The 26,906-nt window shown below is 37.3% G+C and overlaps 12 protein-coding genes across 12 annotated transcripts; 10 read left to right on the top strand and 2 right to left on the bottom strand.

Moving 5' to 3' along the window:
- Positions 1-3,142: 3,142 nt before the first annotated feature.
- RO3G_10726 (uncharacterized protein) lies at positions 3,143-3,565 on the top strand (the record flags this gene model as incomplete). The annotated part of the gene is made up of 1 exon (XM_067665311.1): positions 3,143-3,565. One exon carries the CDS (start codon positions 3,143-3,145, stop codon positions 3,563-3,565), a length of 423 nt encoding a protein of 140 aa, XP_067521412.1.
- Positions 3,566-4,441: 876 nt separating this feature from the next.
- RO3G_10725 (uncharacterized protein) lies at positions 4,442-7,373 on the top strand (the record flags this gene model as incomplete). The annotated part of the gene is made up of 3 exons (XM_067665310.1): positions 4,442-4,568; positions 4,620-4,754; positions 4,816-7,373. 3 exons carry the CDS (start codon positions 4,442-4,444, stop codon positions 7,371-7,373), a joined length of 2,820 nt encoding a protein of 939 aa, XP_067521411.1.
- A 123-nt stretch (positions 7,374-7,496) lies between these two features.
- RO3G_10724 (uncharacterized protein) lies at positions 7,497-7,910 on the bottom strand (the record flags this gene model as incomplete). The annotated part of the gene is made up of 2 exons (XM_067665309.1): positions 7,497-7,715; positions 7,770-7,910. The coding sequence occupies 2 exons, from the start codon at positions 7,908-7,910 to the stop codon at positions 7,497-7,499; spliced, it is 360 nt and encodes a 119-aa protein (XP_067521410.1).
- Positions 7,911-8,491: 581 nt separating this feature from the next.
- RO3G_10723 (uncharacterized protein) lies at positions 8,492-9,565 on the top strand (the record flags this gene model as incomplete). The annotated part of the gene is made up of 1 exon (XM_067665308.1): positions 8,492-9,565. One exon carries the CDS (start codon positions 8,492-8,494, stop codon positions 9,563-9,565), a length of 1,074 nt encoding a protein of 357 aa, XP_067521409.1.
- A 372-nt stretch (positions 9,566-9,937) lies between these two features.
- RO3G_10722 (uncharacterized protein) lies at positions 9,938-10,375 on the top strand (the record flags this gene model as incomplete). Its single annotated transcript, XM_067665307.1, has 1 exon — positions 9,938-10,375. One exon carries the CDS (start codon positions 9,938-9,940, stop codon positions 10,373-10,375), a length of 438 nt encoding a protein of 145 aa, XP_067521408.1.
- A 1,881-nt stretch (positions 10,376-12,256) lies between these two features.
- On the top strand, positions 12,257-12,540 carry RO3G_10721 (uncharacterized protein; the record flags this gene model as incomplete). The annotated part of the gene is made up of 2 exons (XM_067665306.1): positions 12,257-12,481; positions 12,526-12,540. 2 exons carry the CDS (start codon positions 12,257-12,259, stop codon positions 12,538-12,540), a joined length of 240 nt encoding a protein of 79 aa, XP_067521407.1.
- Positions 12,541-13,105: 565 nt separating this feature from the next.
- Positions 13,106-14,128, bottom strand: RO3G_10720 (uncharacterized protein; the record flags this gene model as incomplete). The annotated part of the gene is made up of 1 exon (XM_067665305.1): positions 13,106-14,128. The coding sequence occupies one exon, from the start codon at positions 14,126-14,128 to the stop codon at positions 13,106-13,108; it is 1,023 nt and encodes a 340-aa protein (XP_067521406.1).
- Positions 14,129-14,581: 453 nt separating this feature from the next.
- RO3G_10719 (uncharacterized protein) lies at positions 14,582-16,626 on the top strand (the record flags this gene model as incomplete). Its single annotated transcript, XM_067665304.1, has 2 exons — positions 14,582-15,278; positions 15,401-16,626. 2 exons carry the CDS (start codon positions 14,582-14,584, stop codon positions 16,624-16,626), a joined length of 1,923 nt encoding a protein of 640 aa, XP_067521405.1.
- Positions 16,627-18,045: 1,419 nt separating this feature from the next.
- RO3G_10718 (uncharacterized protein) lies at positions 18,046-18,270 on the top strand (the record flags this gene model as incomplete). Its single annotated transcript, XM_067665303.1, has 1 exon — positions 18,046-18,270. The coding sequence occupies one exon, from the start codon at positions 18,046-18,048 to the stop codon at positions 18,268-18,270; it is 225 nt and encodes a 74-aa protein (XP_067521404.1).
- Positions 18,271-18,607: 337 nt separating this feature from the next.
- RO3G_10717 (uncharacterized protein) lies at positions 18,608-19,521 on the top strand (the record flags this gene model as incomplete). Its single annotated transcript, XM_067665302.1, has 2 exons — positions 18,608-19,176; positions 19,296-19,521. The coding sequence occupies 2 exons, from the start codon at positions 18,608-18,610 to the stop codon at positions 19,519-19,521; spliced, it is 795 nt and encodes a 264-aa protein (XP_067521403.1).
- Positions 19,522-19,988: 467 nt separating this feature from the next.
- Positions 19,989-20,978, top strand: RO3G_10716 (uncharacterized protein; the record flags this gene model as incomplete). The annotated part of the gene is made up of 1 exon (XM_067665301.1): positions 19,989-20,978. The coding sequence occupies one exon, from the start codon at positions 19,989-19,991 to the stop codon at positions 20,976-20,978; it is 990 nt and encodes a 329-aa protein (XP_067521402.1).
- A 2,180-nt stretch (positions 20,979-23,158) lies between these two features.
- On the top strand, positions 23,159-24,907 carry RO3G_10715 (uncharacterized protein; the record flags this gene model as incomplete). The annotated part of the gene is made up of 2 exons (XM_067665300.1): positions 23,159-24,721; positions 24,896-24,907. 2 exons carry the CDS (start codon positions 23,159-23,161, stop codon positions 24,905-24,907), a joined length of 1,575 nt encoding a protein of 524 aa, XP_067521401.1.
- Positions 24,908-26,906: the final 1,999 nt, after the last annotated feature.

Here is a 26,906-nt window from a genome sequence, read left to right as displayed (position 1 = left end):
TCTTTATCACCCTTGCTTTGGTTCTTGAGTACTGATGTCTTTTGTTCTTTTGCTTTGAGTGTCCAAGTCCTTGCGTCCTTGAATCCTTGTGTCTTTGCATCCTTGAGATTGGCCTTTTTTTTTTTTTTTTTTTGTGAGAACTTCTTGAGTTTCACAAAATTAATTGATGTATTTTTAGATTAGATAATGCTATCGTGATGATATTAGGTAAGTCAAGTAAACTTTTAAAACACTACAAGCAAAGAAATACTGTACACTGTTATTATTATTTTATTTAAATAAAAAAAAAGCTATTTTTATAAAACAAATCCATATTTTTTTTATGTATATAAAGCAATATGAATGGTCAATAAAGAAGTATATAAAGCAATATGAGTGGTCGATAAAGAAGTGTATAAGGCAATATGAGTGGTTTATAAAGAACAAAAAGACAAATAAAGCATTGATTTGAAAAGTATCATTGGTCCCCAATTTTTTTCTGACGTAGAAAAGACTATGAAAAGCAGCTACCAAGATAGACGTCCTCGCACATTAAGGATTAAATCTACTTAGAACTCTGAATTATCACTCCCGTCAGTATCTGCATTAGCAGGACGTAGAATAAATAATAGAATTATAGGTCCGTAAAGTATGGCTGATATCGTCGTCGGCATAAATATGCATTCAATCACAGATTTTGATATTGCTGGACATAAAAGCATATACCTAACAATTAACGATTAGCAGAGTTTGCACAATTATTTGTAGTGCGCCACTGCACCCAAACCCTATATTCTAAATTATTATACATCGGGTATTTTAACAGTGGAACATCGTGTAAAATAATACGAAATTGAATTTTCAGAATAGAGATGCAATTCTTGTGCCAAAAAAAAGCTAGAAAAAAGTATATACTATATCTGTAAAGATATATATATATGTTTACACTCTGCATACTGAATAAAATGAAATTGTATTTCTTGTAAAATTTTTTTTGTCTCTTTTATACTACATGAATCCATGGCAACTTTTAAATTGGGAAAATGAAAAATTTTCAAAACCAGTGTATGATTTTTTAATTTCAACAAAGGCCAATAAAGTATATCTATTAGATTGTAAGCTCGGACATATAACTATTTGAGTTGCGACGTTCTCTTATTAAGCATACTGAATTTGCTATACTGCAAAAAAAGAAAAAAGAAAAGTATGCTTAGTTTATGTACCCAAAAAAAAAAGATAAAAAAAATTGTTTGTTTACACTGAAAAGATAAAGAACAACATTTCTTAAGTTGCGAAAGGGAACATAGGCTCAATGATTTTATCCAACGAAGAGTAAAATTAATTGATTACAATTGGAACAACAGAATATATCATAGGAAGTAATAAATGCAAATGTTAAATAAGAGATAAAATAAAAATGAACAAGGAAAAAAGAAAAAAAAAAGAAATACAATTTTCCTTTTTTTGACCACAAGGAAAATAACTTCTACCACAGATGATAAGGCAATGTTTAAACGACTAAAGCTAAGCAGAAAATAAGGAGGAATGGGTTTGGTAGTCATTTTTATTTTTAACTGCAAAAAGAAACAATAATTATTAACTTCAAACGAATTTACATGTTTTGAGATTCCTTATAGCAGAGACTATAAAAAAGAGCTTTTGTTAATGAAATAAAATAGAACATCTTAAGAGATTTAGAAAAAAAAAAGTAATGTTGAAATTAGAGAATTGCAATGTCGGAATTACTTGCATGTGAAAAAAAAGCAATGTTGGAATTACTTGCATGTTAAAAAAAAAGAATGTTAAAAATGACATTTCAAACGAATACCTACTTTGACAAATTGCCTTAAGTTGAACAAAGCCTACATACGGGATCCTTGTTTTATTCATAGAGTATACAAAGATTTACTTTGGGTTTTAGAAAGCGGTTTTAGAAATTGCACTGAAATTGGAAATATTTTTTTTCAACCAAGAAAAAAAAATCTAACTGAGATGTCAATTAGAAATGTGTTAATTCATTTACCTTTGTTTGCTAATTTCAATTTCTTATTCAATGTATCTATGCTAATTTATGTGCTTTTTGTCCCAACTTTAAGAATATCATCACTTTGTCTTTTTTCTTTTTCTTTTTTTTTTTTTTTTTTTTTGTAAAGTAGTGCAGTTAAGTAAGCCAATCAATATAGTACTGAATATGACGGAAAAAGATTCAAATCTTTCAACAGAAAAGTTGAATTGATTTTACTCGATGAAAAATGTATTATTATTTAGTCGCAATTGTATGATGTCGTAATATAGCAACATCAATTGAAATTTGTTAAAGGTTCTTATTCTTTGATTTTGGAGTTGTATATAAGGAGTTCATAAAGCGACATATCAAGTGCATAAAAACTGTTATTGTATTCATACAAAAAAATAAGTACTCATGAATAAATTTAATATCATTGATTTACAGTAAAACCATATCTCTATAAATAAATATGAGACTTCTGCAATAATTACCTTTGATCTGTTGTTCATATCGGTATTTTAAGAATCACATCGGGACCTGTTTTTAAGAACGGTACATCAATGTAATCCTATTTGATAAATATTGTTAAATCAATAAACAACTCACATCATCATTGATTGATTCGTCAAGAAGACAACATGTCATATTTATCCATTATCTTTCCTGAATCTTCCCATTCTCTTTGTATCATTATTTTAACCGATGAATAGAAATAGCGGTAAAAATTTACATATTCAAAAAGTATAAATAACATCAATTGTTGTTGTAAATCAAACAGTATACAGTGACCCACAAAATTGTCCCAATGTTTCGTAATTTTCTCTTCTAGAGCTTGTAGAACCATAGTTATTAAGCTAATGTACACCTTGTTGTATATCATTCAATAGCCAAAGTCATGTATAAGCAAAAGATGTGACGCAAATTCAGATTAAAACAGCGCCGATGGAGATAGAGGAGCTAAAAAACAAGCGGTGCATTGGGACAATTTTGTGGCACTTTTGAAAAAAAACGAAAAGCGATGAAATATCGACCTACAAGTTGTACAGATGTACCAAACTGTTTACAAATGCACATCGTATGACTCTAAGTTGATCTTTACTCATTGCTGAATTTTTAATCTCCTACTGATTTATTACTCGCCCATTATATCTCAACATGAAACAAGCCTCTCAAGATACAGTTGTTCGAACAATTTCGTTACTTAAACAAGGTAAGTCGGTTCGGGAAGTGGAAGGTGTTACTGTTTTAAGTAAGAGTACGGTTGGGAGACTCCGAAAAACCCATTGCTTTGGACTTCATAAGCCAAAATGTCGCCGACGCAAGATTCTATCTGCTGCTGATGGGCGTTATTGTGTGCGCCAAGTGACCAAAAACCGCATGTCTAGTGCAACAAAGGTGGCTAAGGAGCTAGAAAAAGACACCGGAAGAAAAGTAAGTGCTGAAACCGTGTGCAGAACCCTTCGCAAGGCCGGCCTTGGTGCGATTGAGAAGCCAAAGAAGCCTTTGCTTAGTGCTAAAAACATCCGGAAGAGGCTTTCTTGGTGTATGGCTCACAAGGATTGGACAATAGATGATTGAAAACGTGTTGTTTGGTCGGATGAGACAAAAATCAACATATTCAACTCGGATTGACGGACCTGGACTTGGATTCGATCCGGAGAAAGCCTGAAATCGTATCATGTGAAGATGACTGTAAAACACGGTGGAGTGCCATTACTTATGCTGGAGTTGGTTGGATGTGTAAAATCAATGGTAACATGGATAAAACATTGTACAAAGAGATTTTGGAGGATGAACTGGAGCGTACAATTGAGTATGGAACCAATAAGCTAGGGCTAGAAAGACATCAGGTGATCTTCCAGCATGACAATGATCCCAAACATACGACTAAATTAGTAAAAGAATACCTTAAAGAGCAATCCTACAACATCTTGGAGTGGCCTGCACAGTCCCCTGACTTGAATCCAATTGAAAATATGTGGTCATTATTAAAGAGAAGGCTAAATGATTATGAAACAGCACCAAAAGGCATGAATGATTTATACGAACGAGTAACTAAAGTTTGGTATGACTTAATGAAGCCGGAAGAGTGTCATAAGGTTATAGAAACAATGCCTAAGCGTATAAAACAATGTATCAAGAACAAAGGACGTTGGACTGACTATTAATATCAGATAAATAAACTATTTTGTTTTTTTTCAAAAGTGCCACAAAATTGTCCCAATGCACCGCTTGTTTTTTAACCCCTCTATCTCCATCGGCGCTGTTTTAATCTGAATTTGCATCACGACTTTTACTTCTACATGACTTTGGCTATTGAATGATGTATAACAAGGTGTACAGTAGCTTAATAACTATGGTTCTACAAGCTCTAGAAGAGAAAATCACGAAACATTGGGACAATTTTGTGGGTCACTGTATAATTAGTAACGCAAGTTCTTTATTGTATTTATAATGTACTCTTCAAGCCCATACAAATTCCATTGTTACTGCGCCCAATGCTCTGGAGGAGAAGCAGGCAAGTACCAATTTGTTACGCAATGGACTCTTGCTCGCCATAAAAAGAAAGAAGCTGTTAAAAGTTTGTTACTTACATTAAGATAGTTTTTTTGCTAACGCATCATATAAACAGGTGAATCAGAAATAATTCCAGAAGTTAACACCAATAATGAAGTGATTCCGTCAAGTGAAAATGATTCTGAGAATAATGGTGATGAAGATGATGCCTCTAGTTGTATGGATATTGTCGAATTCAATGTGCCCAAAGGTAAAAACCTTCTAGAATTGTTTTAATAAAATATAAAATACTTACTTTATCAAACGTTTAGTTAAACTTGAAGGATTCCAAAGTGATGTTGTTGCTTTCATAGCAATTTTCTTGACGTATTTCCAGCTGTTTTTCATTTCTGAATATGCTGCGGAAATAGTAATGAAATTTGCTAATGATCTTGTTGTCCTCTTACATTACGAACCAATCTTCCCTACCAAGTTGGACACTCTTCGAAATGCTGTTGGAATTGACTATACCTACAAAGGTATGTTTCGCCTTGTTGTCTGTCCTGAATGCCATACCCTGTACCAGCCTGAAGAAGTACACTGTGATTCGAAGTGTACCTTTTCTGAATTTCGCGTCACATGTAATGCCCCACTCTTCAAGCTTGCTACGATTGGTGCAAGCAAAATGTACGCCAACAAGGTCTCTGCATTCAATTCCATCAAGTATGCCTTGACTGTGATGTTCTCTCGACCAGGCTTTGAATCAGCAATAGAAGCATGGCGCTATCGTACTCGTCATAACAACACCATGTATGATATCTATGATGGTCAACTTTGGAATGAATTCAAAGATAGAGATGGTAATTTATTTACCAGTCAAGCTAGATCTCTTCTTTTTACGTTGAATGTCGATTGGTTTCAGTCATCCAAAAGAAACGTGTACTCTGTTGGTGCTATCTACTTGACAATAAATAACCTTCCAAGATCCATCAGATACAAAAAAGAAAATATCATCTTGGTTTGCGTTATTCCTGGCCCCAAAGAACCCAAGGACACACAAATCAACAACTATCTACAAGTTTTGGTAAATGATCTGAAGGAGCTCTACTATGGTGACTTTTTTACCTGTACAGCTGAATCTCCTAACGTGCCTGTCCAAGTTCGTGCTGCTCTGTTCTTGATTGCTTGTGATATTCCTGCTAGCCGAAAGGTTAGTGGGTTTACTTCATTCAATGCAACAGTACCTTGTAACAAGTGCTCAACAGCATTTCCTGCTCGTTATAATACTCATCTTCAACGTGATTTTTCTTTTGGTCTTGAAGATATTGATGCTTGGTCACTTCGTACCAATATTGAAAACCGTTATCATGCAAAAAATTGGAAAGAAGCAACCACCAAGAGACAAAGAGCCGACTTGGAACAGAAGTTTGGTACTCGGTTCTCTGCCTTACATGATTTGGAATACCTTGATCTTGTTCGTTGTACTGCCATTGATCCAATGCATGGCCTTTTCCTTGGAACAGCAAAGAAAATGGTTAAAATATGGCGTACAACCATTTGTGACCTTACCCATGAATTATACCTGACTGATGCTGACTTGAAAGAAATGCAAAAAGAAGCAAATGATATTATATTGCCAGCACAATACACGCCAATCAATCAGAAAATTGCCAACAATTTTTCTGACTTAAAGGCTGATGAATGGAGAACCTGGTGTCTTGCTCTTTCTCCTCTTTTGCTCAAGTCTCGTCTTCCAGTCCGTCATAAGGAAAATTGGGCAAAGTTTGTACAGGCCTGTCATATCGTATGTCGTCCATGCATTACCCAAAATGAAGCCACGATAGCACACAAGCTATTCCATGAGTTTGTCCTTGGTGTTGCTGAATTGTATGGTCCAGAAATGGTTACTCCAAATATGCATCTTCATCTACATTTGAAGGACTCCATTCAAGACTTTGGTCCAATCTATGCATTTTGGTTGTATGGCTTTGAAAGACTTAATGGTGACATTAAGAAGATGACGGTAAACTACAAAACAGCATTCGAAGTTACATACATGAAGAAGTTCCTTTCTGTTGTACACTATGGTGACTACATCCGTAACTTACCACAAGGAATTAAACAGAATCCAGTGATGATGTCTTCCTTTGTCTATTTGTCACCAACACCTTCTGATTCCCTTGCTGCTTCATCTGTTTCAACCAGCTTTGATTTCAGCTTATTTGTCAGTGCTCCTCTACGTTTGAATGATACCTTCACTGGTGCTGAAATTCTACCTCCTGATACACAAGCTTCTGCTAGACACAAAGTTAGTGTTAATAGATTGACTCAAGCCCATTATGGTTACCTTCTTGCCTTTTACAGACTTGTATATACTGATCGAACATTCGCAAGTGCGCTTATTCCAGAAGACCACGATGACTTGTCTACAATGGTACTTCCCGATATTTCTGTTTTCGCTGAAATCGAAATTCTTGGGCAAACGTATCGATCAAAAGCATCGCGTACTACTCGTGGTTGCTATATTGAAGTCGCTTGTAATCCTACTATTCCTGGAAAAGAGGCTGAGATGCGAATTGGTGAAGTTCAGTATTATTTTAGCCATCAGCTTCAAATGAAGAAAACTATGATTCCAAATGGTCGGGTCTTTGCCCCAAATGCTTTTGATGAACACCTCTTTGCTTTTGTACGTTGGTATAACGCTCCTCTTCATCCTTTTCAAGGATTTGAATGTCTTGGTGCCGCGTACTACCACAACTCTTTTCGACCAGCTGGTTCAGACTGTATTCTTCCAGTATCGCGTATCTTTACTTGTGTTGCTATGAAGCAAGGTTATCCTGATAATCATGTTGTCTTTTTACCTCTCCCAAGAAAAACCATTGGTTTGTAAAAAGTAAAAAAAATAAAAAAATAAAGTAAAATAAAAAAAGTAAAAGTAAAAAAAAAATTTAAAGTTTAAAAATCCAAACACCGCATTTCTTTTTATTTTTTTTTGTTCACTTTATAATTTTTTTTAAAACTGAAAGTCGTCTTCATCCAACTGCATTTCAGAACCAAAAGCCCAAGCGATACTCTCTTCAGTTATATTTTCTTTTCTGACGAAGTCAGGAACAGGCAGCGAACATTTTCTTCGAATGCGAGGAAGAGACTGAATGTTGCTGGTTCCGATCCTTTGTCTCTTGGCCCTGTCACTTGCTATCTGATCATCCAACAGCTTGAAGAATTCAGTGCACTAAATATTGGATAATGAGCTGATTGCGCTTAAAAAGATATTAATTAAACTTACTGCTGGTGATCTGTACTTTGGTACACGAACTTCAAAATAATCAATGGTTTTTGTACACAAGACAGACATACGTTCCTTTTCGGTAAAAGGAGTTGTTCTATCTGGATTTTGCTCCAGAAGAACTTCCTCTACCTTATCCATTGTATCGCTATTATACATGTCTTTCTTCTTCAGATATGTACTGCTGTTGAAGCAAGTACTCGCAGTTCGGATAGTTGTTGTAAACGCTTTGATCCTTGTGCTGCTCATACATTGCTTTCCGTGTTTTGATTTTCTAAAAAAAAATCAATTATAAAATAGCAATAGCCTTTATTGTCCTTACGTTGTTTTTTCGAGTCGTTTTAGCAGCCTTTCTTTTCTTTACGAACTCGTCGACAACACCAACTGAAGTGTTTTAAGTATTTAAAATAGATAAAGAAGAATTAACGAGACCGAACAATAGTTCTAAAGTCGAATACTTTTATTAAAGAAAGATTCCAAGGCTATTTATATTAGTTTGAGCAAGACCTGAGATTAAATGACAAGAGATAGTTACGACCGATATGATTTGGCATGTATAAGAAAAATTTTATAAACTGATGTAAATAATCAACTGTTGAGATGAAAGTGAAACTTGGCTGTTCAGGGCAGTTGGTAATTATCAGGATCTATTCTTATTCAAACTCATTTGTAAAGATTTAGCTTAGATTGATAAGACTGTTATCTTATTGACATGTCAAAACATGACAGCCTCTAACGTTGGTATAGGTGTCATTCTGTATCAAAAGATAAATGGGAAAGTACACTATATCTCTATGACAGCTAAAACTTTGTCTAAAAGTGAACGTAACTATTCAGCTACTAAGCGAGAATTATTAGCAGTTGTATATGCTCTGAAGAGGTTCCATAAGTATTTATGGGGAAACAAATTTACCCTGTATACTGATCATAAGGCACTCACTTATCTTCATACGCAAAAGATTGCTAACGCTATGCTCATAAATTGGTTCGATACACTGCTCCAATATGATTTTAAAGTCGTTCATTTACCAAGTGTAGATAATATTCTCCCTGACACACTTTCTCGTCTATATGAAATTGAAGATCCTGTCAATGAACTGGGAGGGGATAAGCCTCATCTTTTGAATAGAGCAGCAGTAAAACTACCCAGTGAAGACAAAGGTGAATACATGACACCTCCAGATCCAGAAGAACGTAAACTACTTCTTCTACGTGAGCATATTAAAGGACACTTTGGTTCTGATGCAATTTACCATGCCTTAAAACGTAAAGGTATCTACTGGTCCAATCTGAAAAATGAAGCCGTAGAACTTGTTAAGAGTTGTATTCCATGCCAACAATTTAACATAATCAAAAAGGGTTATAATCCTCTAAGACCCATTACTGCCACATTACCTGGAGATAGTTGGGGTATTGACTTAGCTGGTCCCATGAAAACTTCTTTGAATGGCAACAATTATTTATTGATTATGGTTGACATTGCTACACGTTACTGTGTATTGAAACCCTTGCCTGATAAGCAATCTATGACGATTGTAAAAGCTTTAATCGATGTCTTCTCGCATTATGGTTTTCCACGTGTAATCCAATCTGATAATGGTGGTGAATTTGTAAATGAGCTTATGCAATTACTTGCTGAAAATGCTGGTTATGACCATAGACTCATATCTAGTTATCATCCCAGAGCTAATGGAGTAAGTGAACGTTGGGTACAAACTGCTGTAAATGCAATAAAGAAACAAATCGAGGGTGCTAAAGCAGACTGGGATTTATATGTTCCTTCTACACAACTCTAATTGAATGGTAAACATAATGAACATACTAAGGCGCCACCCTTCACTTTAATGTACGGTCGTAACATGAATGACTTTGAAGATTTTAGCAAAGAAAAAAATAAGGCAACTAAAGAAGAAATAAATAAACAACTCCTTCTCAATATAAAAAGAATGACGGAGATTGTATTCCCTGCCATATATGAACGTACAAAAATAATCACAAACAATCAGAAGGAAAAGTTTGATGCGTCACATAAACTAATTACGATCCCTGAAAATAGCTATGTAATGGTAAAAGTAAATACTAAAACCAATAAGTTAGATCCTAACTATGAAGGACCTTATAAAGTAAAAAGAATTACTCAAGAAGGATCGTATGTATTAGAAGATGAAATGGGTGAATTGTTATCTAAAAACTACCCACCTTCTGCGTTAAAACTCATCTCACAAGATGAAGTTATATCAACAGATAAATTCTATCAGGTAGAAGCCATCTTAGCACATAAAAAGCTTAAAGGCGAATATCTTTATAAGTGCAGATGGAAAGGCTATGATAAGAGCGATGATACCTGGGAGCCTGCCTCTAACTTTACCGATCCTAAATTCATTACTGAATATTGGCAAAGAGTTGGTATAGTTCCTGAAGATATTAAGTATAGATATGACCTTCAAAATAATAAAGGAAAATCTAATAACGTGAAGTTAATAAATACTTCTCATACAGGCAAACGAAAGACCAGAACAGATCTTAATGAAAACAGCCACTCTTCTACAACAAGTAGTAATAAATTAAATGGCAATATAAATTCTAAAAGATCTAGACGGTATTAGTTATACCTGGGAGGGGATTATGTTGTAGAACAGAGTCTGATCATAACGGACATTGAATAACCACAACCAAAAGAAGTATATTAAAATTGATAAAAGATAATAATTTAAATCTTTATTAAATAAAATATATTCTTCTTCTTTTTATATAAAACTATCACTATTAGATTCATTCTATAAAGTAAACATGAACACTAAATAAGTCATGATCTTTACTATTCATCATTTCTGTAAATGAATAATAATGGATCAGGTACCTAGTCAACTTTGATCTGACTGGAGGCATTTCATATAAATATATCTTTCCTCTCAATGAAGACGGGACAACTCTCCCAGATCAGTTAAAGAACAATAAGATCTATAAAAACAACGAATTAAAAATTTTCATAATCGATTCAGTGATCACTATTCAATCAAACGTGTCAATGATTGGATCTACGCTCATAACTACTCATTTACCCGCCAATTGATAGAAGAATATAAATAGTAGACTTTGTAATGTTTTCTTTTTAACAATTAAGATTGTCTTAAATAAAGTTCAGTCTCAAAAAGTATTCTTTTGGTTTATCTTTGTTATTACCTTTATCAGAACATAACAAATAGTATAAATACCCATAATCTTTTATTAAATAAACATCAGTCAATTATCAAGTATCATTCTCTCTATTTAGACTGTCCGTCTATTCTTATCTTTACTTATCTTTGTCTCGTTCTTACTTATCAACTGTCGTAAGTCCTATTTGCAGTTCATACATTCAAGCCCTTAACGCCACCCTCTCTTGTCCTCTTTTAGTTGTCTATCCAAGCTTCTTAGTTCCTGTCCGGTTCTTTCTCTCTCTCCTCTCTGGCTTGACAAAACAACTCATTACACTTCTCCACCAATGTAATAATTTAGGGCTTAGTTATAACCGAAAAGAGGGAACTCAGAAATGTATTATATTAAAAACGTTGTTCTTCTTTATTTCTCAATTGATTATTTATATTTATACTTTTCACCATGGAAGATATAGATACTTGTGGATTCTTCTAGAGGATTCGGGGATTCAATAATAATTCTCATCATTACAGCCAGTTTGAGCTTTTTGTGACCGACAATTACTTTTTTTTATAACCGACAATATCCACCAGCCGGACTGTATAGCTTCATGACTATAAAAATTATTATGAGCAAGCAACGGTAGTTAAAGGCTGAAAAAAAGTTTTGTGCATAAGTTTTGTCCGCTACAGTATATCAATATTTTGGTCAATAGGTTCCATCCTTGGTTTACAAATGTCACGGCGCATCAGGAGAGAGATCTTATCTTCCAAGAGGATGGCGCTTCCTGTCATACAGGTGGCTATGCTAGATGGTGGAAGGAGACCCACCAGAATTAGGGGTTTTGAGTACTGGCCTGCTCGAAGCCTTGATTTGAACCCCATCGAGCATGTTTGGAATGCTCTTGAAAGGCGAATTGAGAGAAAAAGGTCGTCCGTCATAAACTTGGAGCAATTGAAGGTGATTCTTCGAGAAGAGTGGGAAAGAATGGATGATGAGTTTGTCGACCGATTAGTTCGAAGCATGAAGAGACGATGTGAAGCAGTTATCAAAGCTAAAGGCGGCGCAACAGAATATTGAGAATCATTTTATGTGTATATTTTTAAAATATGCGAATCTTTCTTTTCTCAAAACTTGAAAACCCAAGCTTAGATTCACAGGTATTAATTGGTCTTGAGCTTACATGCCATATTCTTTAAATTTTGTCCGGAAATTTATTTGGTGTGACTCTTTTAAGGTTCCTTATACAGTGGTTCGAAAGAAGAAAGAAGGTTCATATGAACTGAAAAGATGAGCAGAATGAGTTATTGCATCGTAACTACACGCCATCTGAATTAAAAGTTCTCAACATGGATGAGTCAAATATCGAAAATGAACATTACGAAGTTGAAGACATTCGTGACCATCGCGGACCAATCGGTCATCGAGAGTTTTTAGTTAAATGGGCTAGTTATGGCGAACGTACCAACACATGGCAAAAGGCTAGTGATTTTACAGACCCAACTATCATAGAGAAGTATTGGGATAAACAAGACGAACTGAAAAAGTTTGAACATGAGCTAGGTGAACAAATTGTGAGTAAAGCATCATCCAATTCCAAACATAATGAGTCCAATAGAAATTCCACACCTAAAGTGAGTGATGAGAAAAAAGTACACTCTATTGAGACAAAGAAAAAAAAACTTTTCCTACAAAACTTAGTAGAGAAGAAAGATTGTTAAAAAGAAGACTTAACAAGGAGAAAAAATAATGGTATATTCAAGGTCGAAGGTATTCTCGCAAGAATTACCTGAGACCGTCGGACAAACACAAGGAAGGATAATATATATGTTTTAATCATCTTATTGGTTTATTGAGCGGAACGTTAAAATAATACAAAGAAAAGATAAAATTTTTTATAATAATTGTTCCCTGATCATCTTTTCCGCTCAGGTCATTACCGTCAGATTCGATAATTCACTTACAGTGGGTGAAAAAACTCTAAAAACGTCAGATATTTTTTCAGTTTTTAGCCTCTGTGAGCATACACAGCGACTTAGATCATGCAAAAACTTTATGACATACTTGTTGTACTGTCTATTACATATCATGAAAGTTCTAAGCTCAGATTATCATTTAACAGTCCGAAAAAGCGATAGAAGTGTTGTGGGTTTATTTTTAGAGTTTTTTCCCTTTACTTTTATTATATTATAGATGACTTAATACCGAGTAGATCCACCTTTGGCATCGATTACTGCCTTAATACGTGCAGGCATAGTGTCAATATACCTTCTGCAAACTTTTTTATCAAAGGAGTTCCATTCCTTTTCAACTCTTTCCCACAATTCATGGACACCTTTGGCTTTCTTGTCATATAACGATAGCTTCAACTTCAAATGATGCCAAAGATGCTCAATAGGATTAAGATCAGGACTTTGAGCTGGCCAGTCGTCAATGTAGTTCACCCCATTAGCTTGTAACCGTTGGACGGTTGACTTGGAACGATGCTTTGGGTCACCATCGTGCTGAAAATACGCAGTAGACCAATCCATATTATAGTACTCCATTATTTCCCGAAGTGTTGTGTCCAATATATGTTGGTAAAGATCCGAGTTCATAGTTCCATCGTATATCTGACAGGCGTATCCGGGTCCCTCATACGTCATGCACCCCCACATCATCAAACTACCGCACCCATGCTTAACAGTTACGTCAATATGATGAGGCTTAAGAGGGTCCCCTGGTCTTGACCAATAGTACTTACACCCATCAGTGCCCCAAATGTTCACTTTTGTTTCATCAGAGAATACTACGCGTCGCCAGTCATTCGTAGTCCAGTTTTGGTGCTTCTTGGCCCATGCTAGCCGTCTCTTCATGTACTTTGCGGTTAACAAAGGCTTTTTGACCTTAATCGCAGCAAAGAAGTTCATCGATTTCAACACATTTATAGCGGTTTTATATGATATGTAATATCCAAGCTCTATGAGCTTGCCATGTACTTCCCTTGCAGTCTTGAGTTGGCCTTGTAAAACTTGAAGTTTGATGAATCTCTTCGTCTGAGCGGACACAACCATAGGTCTACCACCAAGTCGACGCTGTCGGTTTGGGAAAAACTTGTTCGCATAGTTATTAACTGTTGCATACGTAACCCTAAAGCGGTTCGCAACCTCCATGGAGTCTTTTCCAGCAAGTAGAGCGGACTTTATATCGTTTTTGATGTCAGCAGAGAGAGATTTAGGCATGATTGAGGTGTTTAAGATATTTAAAAATTAAATGGAAAAATTACGAAAAAAAGAGAAAAGCGACTCCTTTTATTCTTTTGGAGCCTTTATGAGTCATAATAAGTCATTAAAAGTCCGAGGAGTCTGTCGGTCGGTCCGTGTATCCGACATTTATGGAAGTGAAAAAACTCTAAAAATAAACCAGTCTTCTTCTAGCAGTTGTTTTCGAATGAATAGCCACCATCTGAGATTGAAAATTTGTCATACTATTTTTTATTTTTAGTGCTACATATATGCAAAATTTCAAGGCGATACACCAATTTGGTAGAACATAACAATCAAAAACGCTGATAACGTCATAAGGTTTTTAGAGTTTTTTCACCCACTGTACATATGTCTCATAATCAAGAAACCGCCGATTTTACCTCCTTGCAACAACAATTGCAAGAAACCCGCCAGCTACTAGAACAGCTAATGGCTTCTCAACAGGCTGCCATGCCTCAAACCACATCGGATCCACAGATGATGATGGATTCCTCCCACCTTGCTCCAAGCCCTTGGCACTCTCTGGGCATTCGCCCCCAATTTGACTGGCCTCCTCCTGAGGTTCTGGCCCAAGGCTTACAATGGGATCGAGATCTTTTCTCGACAGAATACATCCTTCCTGATGATGAACGCCGGGAGCTTATTGAAGCCTATCCTGCGCTGCGCAATGTGGAATATAGATCTCCTTCTTCGTTGCCAACGGCGCAACGTTGTATGAATAAAGCACAACAACTGGAAGACTCTTCCTTACGGGATCTCCAGTACTTGCTCTCTGGTGTCTTCCGCCCCTTGGATGTCCTAGGCAATGAAATGTTGCAATCCACGAATGTACCGTCTGAGGCACTCGAACGCCACCTTGGCATACTCAACCACGCTCGGACGTTGCTGATCAATGCTTGTGCAACTATCACGTACAACAGGAATAAGATTGCAATGCGTGCTGTCAATCCTCGCTTCACTGCCCCTGCCCCTGGTACCCAGAAGAAGTACACCATGGCCAATGAAGTTTTTGAACAAGCAATCACACAACAGACGTCCGCAGCCAAGGCGCTGCGCGAAGCTCGCATTGGTCCTCGCCCATCAAAACGATTTTCCAATGAAAAATTTTCTAGACCTACCCAATATGGTAACAGCTCGGTCGGCACCAACCAGGTTTCCTCTACTGCGGATACGCAGTCGTTTTTTCGGCCAGGTCCGTTGTCTCAGCACGGCGGTTACACACAACACTACACGCACTCCCGTCAACAGGGCAACCGTCAGACAACGTCCACTGGTGCCCATCCGAAGAACAACAATCCCTTTCGGCAACAGAGTCGCCAGTAACGCTCTCGGCGGCTCATTCCCAGCCTCCTGTAGGCGGTCGACTCCAACTGTTCTCACTCCACTGGGATCGACTTTTTCACAATAATTGGGTGAATACCGTCGTTCAACACGGCTTCAAAATACCTTTTCACACTCTACCACCTCTCTCAACAGACTTCACCCCACACCAGCATCAACTGTCCAAGGACCAACAACTCCAATTGGACCAAGCCATTCAAGACCTCCTCACCAAGCAAGCGATCGAACCTGTGCCCCAACATCAACTGTCTCCAGGTTTCATCAGTCCCATGTTTACCATCCCAAAGAAGACCGGCGGATGTCGACCAGTGTTCAATCTGCGCGCATTGAATCAATATATCGATTGCCCCCACTTCAAGATGGAAACCATCCAACAAGTCTCTCTTATGGTACAACCTGGCGACTACATGACATCGATCGATTTGTCCGATGCCTTTCTTCACTTGCCGGTCCACCCCGAGCATCGACGATACTTGCGTTTCTACTGGAAAGGCTCGGTCTACCAGTTCAAGACGACACCCTTCGGTCTGTCCATCGTACCCTACTGGTTTACCAAGGTAACCAAGCCCATATTAGAGTGGGCCCGTCAGCAAGGTATCCGTCTGAGTGCTTATCTAGACGACTGGATCACTCTAGGCAAGACCAAAGCCGAAGCTACCAAACACACACAAATGATACTCCAATGCTTGACATCTCTGGGATGGCCGGTCAACTTGAAGAAGTCTCAGACTCAACCTACACAAACTTTGGAACACCTTGGCTTCGAATTGGATTCACAAACAATGACAGCCCGCTTACCTGGCAAGAAGCTTCGGGATCTTCGCAAATCCATTCAACAGCTGATCAAACAGCCTACATCAACCCCCCCGCACCATACAGAGTGTTATCATGCGAATACAAGCAGCAACTTTCGCGATCTTTCCTGCGCGACTTTACACGCAACACTTGCTGCAACTGAAGAATCACCTCATGAAGTCTCATCCGGACTGGGTTCGTCCGCACCTATTGTCCAACGAGAGTATCCAGGAACTACAATGGTGGCTCAAGAACCTCAAACAGTGGAATGGTCGATCCCTTCTTCCTTCAACTCCAGAACATACAGTGACTCCCAAAACTGTCCCAATGTTTTGTAATTTTGTCTTTTACCGTCAATTGTGCGATTACTGGTTGCGTAAAGTATGCCTTGTTGTACCTCATTTGAAAGCTGTGGTGGTGTGCATGTAAGTGATACAGACTGCTTCTCAAGTTATGTAGCACAGACAGAGATAATGAACGTAAAAAATGACCGGTGCATTGGGACAGTTTTGGGAGCATATTGAAAAAATCAGAATATCTACAAAATATCCATCAACAACTTGCATACAATCACCAAACTGAATGTATTAGCGCCGCAAACGTATCCGATATCCTAATTATCATCTTCTGGGATTTTAAACTCCTACTCGACTATAACTCGCTCATTAAATCTCAACGTGAAACAAATCCCAGAAGATATGGTATTTCAAGCTATTACTTTCCTTAAACAAGGTAAGTCGGTTCGGGAGATGGAAGAATTGACGGGTTTAGGTAAGAGTACGATTAGAAGACTCCGAAAAACCCATTGCTCTAGTGTTATGAGGCCGAACGGGGGTCGATCCAAGGTATTGTCTGCAGCAGATGAACATTACTATGTACGCCAGCTCGCCAAAAATTGTGTTCCGAGTGCTGTGAAGGTTACCAAATGTCTTGAAAACGATATTGGAAAGAACGTAGGTGTTGAAAGAGTTCATAAAGTCCTTCGAAAGACAGTCTTAGGCGCGATCGAGAAGCCAAAGAAGCCATTACTCAGTGCAAAGAATATCCGCAACAAACTTTCTTGGTGTATTGCTCACAGTAACTCGACAGTAGATGACTAGGAACGCGTTATTTGGCCAGACGAGACAAAAATAAATAGATTTAATTTGGATGGACACACCTAGGCTTGGATTCGATCAGGGGAAAGCCTCAAACGCCATCACGTGAAGATTGCTGTTAAATACGGTATGTTGTATCCACACAACTAATAAAGTGAACATTCATGGATAAACTTGGATACTACAGAATTATAGTCTAACCAGATCTCTATTAATAAACGTGAGAATTCTGCAATAGCCAATCTTGCCCTGTTGTCCTACCAGCGTTCTAAAAGACTATATCGGAACCTGATTACAACAACGGCAGTTCAATCCTATTCTATAATTATCGTTAGATCAATAGTTTAATTACTTCATTGTCCCTTGATTCGTCAAGTAGACAGCGGCTATTGATTATCCACTATCCTTCCTTATATTCCATATCATTCTTTTAACCGATCAATTGAAATAGCGGTAAAGACCCAGACATTCAAAAAGTATAAATACCCTCAATATTTTTTATTAATAAAGTCATATATAATCTTTAGTTTCACAACTATCGTCTTTTTGTAGTTTTTGTCTTCTATTTCATATTTGGCAAAACACGGTAGATGCAATACCATGCTGTGGAGTGCCATTACCTATGCTGGAGTCGGTTGGATGTGCAAAACCAATGGTAATATGGACAAAGCAATGTACAAAGAGACCTTGGAAGGTATGTTGGAGTGTACGATAGAATATGGTGTCGATAAAGTATGCTTCGAACGTCATCAGGTGATTTGCCAGCATGACAACGACCCTAAGCATACATCAAAAGTAGTAAAAGAGTACCTTCAAAAACGATTTTATAATGTTTTACAATGGCCTGAACAATCTTCTGACTTAAAGACTACGGAAAACATGTGATCATTGGTGAAAAGGAGACTTAATGACTATGAAATTGTACTAAAATGCATGAATGAGCTTTATGAACGTATAATCAAGTTTGATACGAGCTTATGATGCCGGAAGAGTGATAAAAAGTTACAGGAAGTATGGCACAACGTATACGTAAGTATACTTAGAGCAAAGGACGTTGGTCAAACTATTAATAATAAATAAATAAAGAAATTGTGATTTTTTCAATATGCTCCCAAAACTATCCCAATGCACCGGTCATTTTTTACGTTCATTATCTCCGTCTGTGCTACATAACTTGAGAAGCAGTCTGTATCACTTACATGCACACCACCACAGCTTTCAAATGAGGTACAACAAGGCATACTTTACGCAACCAGTAATCGCACAATTGACGGTAAAAGACAAAATTACAAAACATTGGGACAGTTTTGGGAGTCACTGTACACTCTATGTCGATGCCAGCAACTCGGGTTGGGGATGTGCCTATCTAACTCAACGTGCCCATGGTTACTGGACCAACCAGGAGGCACAGATGTCCATCAACTGGCGAGAACTGAAAGCAGCCTTCCTTGCCCTCCAAGCCTTCCCTCACCTGACGAATACAACAGTTCTGATTCGCACGGACAACACTACCTCCTTGGCCTACATCAACAAGCAAGGGGGAACGAAGTCATTCAGCCTGATGACGCTCGCAACAACCCTGTGGAAGTGGTGCCTTCAACGAGGTCTAATGCTTGTATCCAGCCACGTATCAGATATACACAACTGCAAAGCGGATTACGAGTCAAGAAGATCTTTTACAAAAAATCTTTGGCAAGTGAAACCGGAAGTATTCAACAGCCTCCTTCAGTCGCAATGGGGTCCTCACGGGGTGGATATGTTTGCGGACAGAACAAGCAACCTCCTCGAAAAGTACGTGTCGTGGAAACGCGATCCAGGAGCATGGAGGATCGATGCCTTCACCATTTCTTGGAACAACCTCAGGAATCCATATGCCAACCCTCCTTGGAATCTGATCTTGCGCTGTCTAGAAAAAATTCAGAGAGAGGAAGTCCCAGTAATCACAATGGTAGTTCCTTATTGGCCGTCAGCAATCTGGTTCCCTCTGCTACAACGTCTGGCGATTCACCCTCCTCTTTTCCTGTCCCACACCGACATACAAACCACCACAACACTGACACCATGGCCACTACAGCCTCAGTGGAAGCTCTCCGTTTGGCGGCCCTCGGGGCTTCATCTTCAACACCTGTGTTGTAAACATAGTTATTTTCTATAAGATATCAGTTGTATTAAAATAATAACGATACACAAAGATTAAACTATGATTGAATAATTCCACACTTTTCCAAATTTAGAACAATAAGATCAGTATTTGTCATCCTAGCGAGTCTAATCAATTGTCAACCCCAAAAGTAATTAGATCAAAGTTAACTGACTGGTTATTATTTCTATTGTTCAACTTCAGATGCATATATTAGAACATCGACAAGCTTTAGCTTAATCATTGGTTCTTCAGCACGACATCGTTGCCGAGTCTATATCTTTTATATCTACGCTCACAAAGAATATAAATAGATGCCAACTTTTTATCCATTAAACGGGGCTCTTTTGCAATATAAAGAAATCTGCAATAAAGAAGGATTTTAATTTTATATTGCTGCTATTGTTTTTTTGTTTAATTTTTTTATTTAATCTTACGATTAAAACAACCTGGATTAACAGCCATGTCCACTTCTTTGCTACGAGCACCACGCCTGATGGACAATACAACTAATAAGTCCTATAAACGTGGTCAGACCCTCTTCATCGAATGGTCTCTTGCTCAAGACATTTCGCTGACGTCCTTCACTGAGGTGCATCTTACCGATTTCCTTTCGGAAATGTTTCAAGTCCGTGGTTATAATCACTCGACCATCTGCCTATTCCGCTCGGCAGTCACACATTTGCATGAACATCCCACCTTGTTACGTTCAAGCACTATGGTCAATTCGCTCATCGCTTCTCTCAAGTCCAGGGCTCCTCCTCAATCAATTCATCGCCCTATTATTGACTTGAGCCCTTCGCTTAGAGCAGTGCGCCGAATTGATATCAACGACCTTTCTACCCCGCTGTCTCATCTACAACAAAAATTGGCGTTTCTTTTGGGTATGGTTGCCTTCTTGCGACCTTCAGATCTTCACAGAATCGATTTTGAAACAGCAAATGTCCAAGTTGAACAAAATCGCAAGTGTCTTTCTTTTCAAGTTGTGGCACCCAAGGAACGACGTGGTGGCCGTCGTATCATCAAACCTTTCCGCATTTACAGCCATCACGATCCTACACTCTGCCCTGTTACTACGTTTCAAGCTGTTAGAGATCGTCTTGCTCATTTGAATCCTCCCCCAACGGTCACTTCCCTCTTCGTTAATGCCAATATTCCCACGCAAATTGTCAAGGTTACGACTATCAGTTCTTGGATACGTCGATTAATTCAGCTTTCTACCAGTGAACCAAGGGTCAACCTTCGCTCCTTGGCGTCTTCTGCTGCTCTCCGTGCTGGCATCGACCTTGACGATATTGTTACTCTTGGCAATTGGTCATCCTCCACTGTGTTCGAACAACATTATAGACGGGAACATTTGACTGACGTCGATTTCACCAATACAGTCCTACCAGTGCCTGAAGACGAGGATGTTTTTCATGATGCAAGTTCCAGTTTTGATAATAATCTCTGAAGAAGCATATACAGTAGCGGACAAAACTGGTGCACAAAACTTTTTTTCAGCTATAAGCTACCATTACTTGCTCATTACAGTTGCAATATCTATGAAACTATATCAGATGGAAGGCGTACTAAATGTTGCAAATTGTGCAAAGTTTAATCATTGCATTGCCAAAAATGAGGGAGACCCAAGCTTTTATTTATAAGAATAGATATTTTTAAAAAAAACCATAAAAGTGATTAAAACCTAAAAGTTCGTATAATTGCCTCGTCTTTTGATAACAGCAGCAATTCGTTTTGGCATGCTTTCATAGTATGGCTGCATATCACTTTCAGTAAAAGAGTTCCACTCTTTATCGATTCTTTTCCAGAGACCGTCTATGCTTCTTGGTGTGGTATCGTATTGAGACAGCTTTGACTTTAACTGTCGCCAAACATGTTCAATAGGATTTAGATCGGGACTTTGTGGCGGCCAATCTTTTAATACCGATATCCCATTATCAGATAACCAGTTAGTGGTATGCCTTGACTTGTGCTTTGGGTCATTGTCATGTTGAAACAAAACATCACAATGTTTCAAACCATAATATGCTAGGCTTTCTTGATACGTGGTAGACAAAATATGGGTGTATAATTTTGAATTCATTGTGCCATCATATACTCGACAAGCATATCCTGGTCCTCGAGATGTAATACAGCCCCAAAGCATAACAGATCCGCCGCCATGCTTCATTGTTTGATTAACATGAAAGGATCGCCAAGGTTGATCGACTTGCTTCCAATAGTAGCGTATACCATCGGCACCCCAAACATTGATTTTGGTCTCATCGCTGAAGATCACAGACTTCCAGTCCTCCACAGTCCATGATGCTTTGTCGCGACACTACTTCAATCGCTTTTTCTGGTTTGTATAGCTGATGAAAGGCTTGTACTTCTTAATTCCAGACTTGAAGCCTATCTTTCTAAGAAGCCTTCTGACCGACCGTTTGCTAATACTGTATCCTAAGGACCTCAAAAAGAGCTGAGCATCAGAAGCTGTGCGTAAGAGTCCTTGTCGAAACTTTAGACGGATGATTGCATTAGTTATTTTTTTAACTACGACCGGTCGACCACCACGGTTACGAGCCTTGATGTTCTTTTCTTCCTTTCTTATCCTGTTGATCGTCCATTTAGAGACTCCTGTTGTTCTAGAAATATCCATTGTCGTACGACCTGAGCGTATTCCAGATTTCACAGCTTCTCTTTTATCGTTGCTAATTTTTTTGGGCATAGGGTGCTGGTACTTTGTTAAAATGAATAGGGTAAAAATAAGAAGTGAAATTCATAGAGAGATACAAATTAGGCAAGGGTTTATATATTTTTTAAAAGCTATTGGAATGCACTAGTGTATTATAAAATTTTACAGCAAACTAGAAAGAAATGGGTAGATTTGAAAGAAGGCTAGACAAGTACTACATTTTTGGCGAAAATTGAAATATTCAAAAAATCAATAAAAATGACCTTATTCCTGAAGGATGTCCGGCACAGTTCCGGTTTACCTAGCATAATGCATATTTTAGACTGCCTTTCAGATGGTATATGCCACAAAAGTCGCAGTCATATAGCGGAGATGCAATGCTGATTTTAATTTTTGTGCACCAGTTTTGTCCGCTACTGTATATTATTCTTCCTTGTGTTTGTCCGACGGTCTCAGGTAATTCTTGCGAGAATACCTTCGACTTTGAATTACTATTTAGACCAGAGGACAAACACAAGGAAGAATAATATCACCCACCCACCCTTACCCTACGGTAATGACCTTAGCTTAGATAATCAAGGAACAATTATTATAACGTGCCACCAAGCTTAAACCTGAAAAATTTTTGACAATTTTCAAATGCTATAAACTTTTCCACAAATAATCCAACAATAAAACAAAGCCATAACAATTATTATATAAACCTTTCTGAACATTTCTTATGGATTAGATTGTTTTTTTATTAATAATATTTTCTTCTTATATCATTTGAAAACATGCGGTATTTCAAAATTTTAGCTGGCAGTCCTTAAGGGAAGACATGTTTTGAAACAAATTTTTTTAATACCGTATGGTACAGGACAGTGAAAAATAACAGTCATATATTACGTAATCAATATAAAAGAGCCCGTACTATAACACAGATGCCTCTTCTCCCTTATTCATACTCTAAAACTATGCCTCCACTTAACGCTAGAAAACGAGCTTATCTTAAAAAACATAGAAATGAGACGAGCCAATTTGTCCCTCATTTAAGAGATCAAGACTGGGACATGAGCGATTCTGAGCTTATAGAATTAAGCAACATAACTGAAATGCGTAATGCTGATCCTACAATCAGCATGTCAATCAACAATGTTTTGCTTGATAAAAATGTAAAGCGAAACAGACCCTTGTCTTACTCGAAAACCTCTAGGTCAACGCGCTGGAGACGAGAAAAAGAAGCTAAATCTGTTAATGATAAGGGCAAACTGGAGAGTTTTGGATTTGTGTCTATTGCCCCTGTTGTAGAAGCCAGTTCTCCCATATTGTCAAAGAATGAAATACAACTTTTGAGAATCCAAGAAATGCTTCCAAAACTTCAAATGTATGTGAAGCCTGTGATGAACTCGAAGGATAAAGAAAACAGGGTCGAAAGATACAGTTTTTTGCAATACTCTTCGATTTATACTTATTTTATTAAGAGAATTGAGGGTATTCCTATTACTTTGGCTTCTCGTGAGGCAGCTAAGATTCATTGGGCAGATAACAGCGTTGCGTATCGTGCCATGACTATCGTAAAATGGGCTAAAGAATATTTGAGTCAAGGGGTGTTATCGAGACATCGACAAGGTGTTCATTCAAAAAGAAAGTCTTTTCTTAATGATGCCGATATCAAGGAAATGGTTCTCGAAGAAATACGTAGAATGAAGCCTGCTGAACGTCCCTTGGTTACTATTAAAAAATTCATTGATGAAGAAGTTATTCCATCCAAATTGGGCGTAATAATGCAACCTGTTCCTGAAAGCACGCTCAGTAACTATCTCCATGAATGGGGTTATGCCTATAGAAAGAACAAAAAAACCATTTACTTTGATGGTCACGAGCGAGAAGATGTGGTCGAGTATAGAAATGTTTGGTCGAAGAGGATGCTCAAATATATGGAAAAAATGGATTTTTACTCTGGAGAAACTGAGGAAGATGTATTGGAGCCAAATGCATTACCAGAAGGCGAGAGAAAGTGCGTGTTCGTTACGCACGATGAAAGTACTTTCTACGCAAATGATGGTAAGAACGATATGTGGTTAGCTGATGGAGAAAATTACATCAGAAAAAAGGGTCCTGGGCTATCTATCATGGTGAGTGAGTTTCAATGCCCTTGCCATGGAACAATGAAGATTCAAAAGTGGTCTTCAAGAAAGCTGTTCAAGGCAGGTACTGCAAGAGATGGATGGTGGACTTCGAAATACATGGTTGAGCAGTTAAAAGAAGATGCAATCGGCCTTTTCGAAGCACTTCACCCCAATTGTGTAGCTGTTTTTCTTTTTGATAACAGCTCCAATCATGGTGCTTTTGCTGATGATGCTTTGGTCGCCAGCCGAATGACTCTCAATGAAAAGCCTTGGCCATTGAGTGAGAAATTCCAGTTCCGAGATACTGTATATATCTCAAGATCCACAGATATGGAGGAAGTCCAGTCCTTCTACTATGAAAAGGAGATCAAGAAAAGGGATAAGAAGGGAAACTTGAAAACAAAAAAAGTACGTTATTTCAAGGGAATAATGTGGAATAGGCGTGTTATTTCTCTCGATTAATAAAAGTAATAAAATAAGTCGAAAAATCGATGAGTCTCTTGAACCTCTTTATTGAGTAAGGACGAGAGAGAGAGCCCATTCAATACAAACTACGTCTTAGAATATAATAATGTGATTTAGGGTCCGAGGTAGTACGGTATAAATTGTGTGGGCTGTTTATCGTATATAGCACTTTGGGCTATATATGATATACAGTCAAATTATTAGTTGAAGAATCTTTTGAGTGATCTCACACGACATTAAGAAAGTTATTAAGTTAAATACGACAAATAAGAAAAATTTTGGAGGAAAGAAGTCTATGGATTGGACATGATCTGGAAGGCAAGAAATGGAAGTTACATTGTGGGGCTCCAGATAGAGTTAACCCAATTTGCTGCTCCCTCCATTTTTTAGAGAATTGCCCTGATTTTAAAAATCAAAAGTCTGTTTTAGAGGAGGTGATCATAAACTCTGTCTACGTTTTTGAGCTGTATCCTAAATACCATTGCGAATGTAATTGGATCGAAATGTACTGGGGTGCAGCAAAAAGAGAAGCTCGCTTGAAATGCGATTACTCCTTTAAGTCTCTTGAGAAAAATATCGATTTATTTTTGGATAAAGCCGGCGATTTAGCACATATACGTAGGTATTTTAGGAGATCAATGGGCTTTATTGAAGCTTATAGTCGATGTACTGATGGAAGAGAAGTTGTTCAAGAGGTGAAAAAGTTTGTCGAGAAAAATTATTTGTCTCACAGAAAAGTCAGAGTGCCTTCAGATTTGGTATAGTCAACAATAAATATCATTAAAAATATTTTTTTTAAGAAAAAACCGTCATTAAGTCCCTCTAATTTCAGGAAATGAGCAATGTCTACACTAAATGCCATGAGATGTCTAAAAAAAAAAAAAAAAATTACACCTCATCATGTCCACGATGTCTAAAAAAAAAAGAAAAAAAAAATACACCTCATCATGTCCACGATGTCAAAAAAAAATTTTTTTTCAGGTTTAAGCTTGGCGGCACGTTAAAAAATCTTATCTTTTATTTGTATTATTTTAACGTTCCGCTCAATAAACCAATAAGATGATTAAAGCATATGTATTATTCTTCCTTGTGTTTGTCCTCTGGTCTAAATAGTAAAAAAAAATGTTACTGACGAAGATAGTCACGGTAAATTATCCCACAATTTAGAATGAAAATGATCTACCAAATTGATTAGACATTTCATAACACGTACCTATTCACTTTTATGCCGAATCAACAAGGTGTTGTTGAATCGGGTTGAGGATAATGTTAAGGATACATAAGATTATAGTCACTTTATTTTAGTAAAAGGAATCTCATATGATCCTAAATAATATGTTGACATAACTTTGGAATCATTTATAACATTATTCTCAGAACAGATCAATAAATGACTTCGGTTAGATTTCTTTATATTAAACTTTATTCATATTAACTTCACATAGTCAAATGTATGGCGTGGTTGTAAAATAGTTTATTGATGATATGAGCATGTTGAATAAGGAATGACAATTACTTACCGGATCATCATTAAGTCATGTAAACATTTATCCTAACTGAGATATTGTTATTAGCAATGATATCCAATCACGAAACTGAAAGTCTTTGTATTCATCCGTACTGTCTCCTTAAATAGACCTGTATCCAGAGTTATCTAAAACCACCCCAATAACACAATTGGCAATATAAGCGAGGAATAGGTAAATGAACATTTAGAAAGAGTACTCATCTATTCTGTCAAATTGATTATAAATCTGTCCTGATTCTTTATCCGCGTCGTGTCTATAAATGCTCTCACTTTTCACATATAGAATTTATTATTCAATCTTAGTGATATCTTGAATTAATAAAGATATACCAATTTCTAAGCATTTATCTTTGTTGTTATATTGTCTTTACTTAAAACTTCCCTTTCCTAATCACGCTCTCTTGTCCTTACATAATAAAAAGGTTCAAGATACTCGTCTGTTGTTTGGCTTATTTATTAGCTTTATTAATCGAGAAATATCGCACACGTATTCTACAACAGTAATAGAAATACTATAAGAACTTAGTATATCTTTATATTATCAATAAATTATATCAACAAATAATTGAATTCTACCTTTAGAAAAGGCATTCTAATCAT

The sequence above is a fragment of the Rhizopus delemar genome, genomic scaffold (assembly GCF_000149305.1).
Source record: "Rhizopus delemar RA 99-880 supercont3.8 genomic scaffold, whole genome shotgun sequence".
Taxonomy (NCBI): domain Eukaryota; kingdom Fungi; phylum Mucoromycota; class Mucoromycetes; order Mucorales; family Rhizopodaceae; genus Rhizopus; species Rhizopus delemar.
The sequence above is the reverse complement of the archived record's forward strand: the minus strand, read 5'-3'. Positions and strand labels throughout refer to the sequence as shown.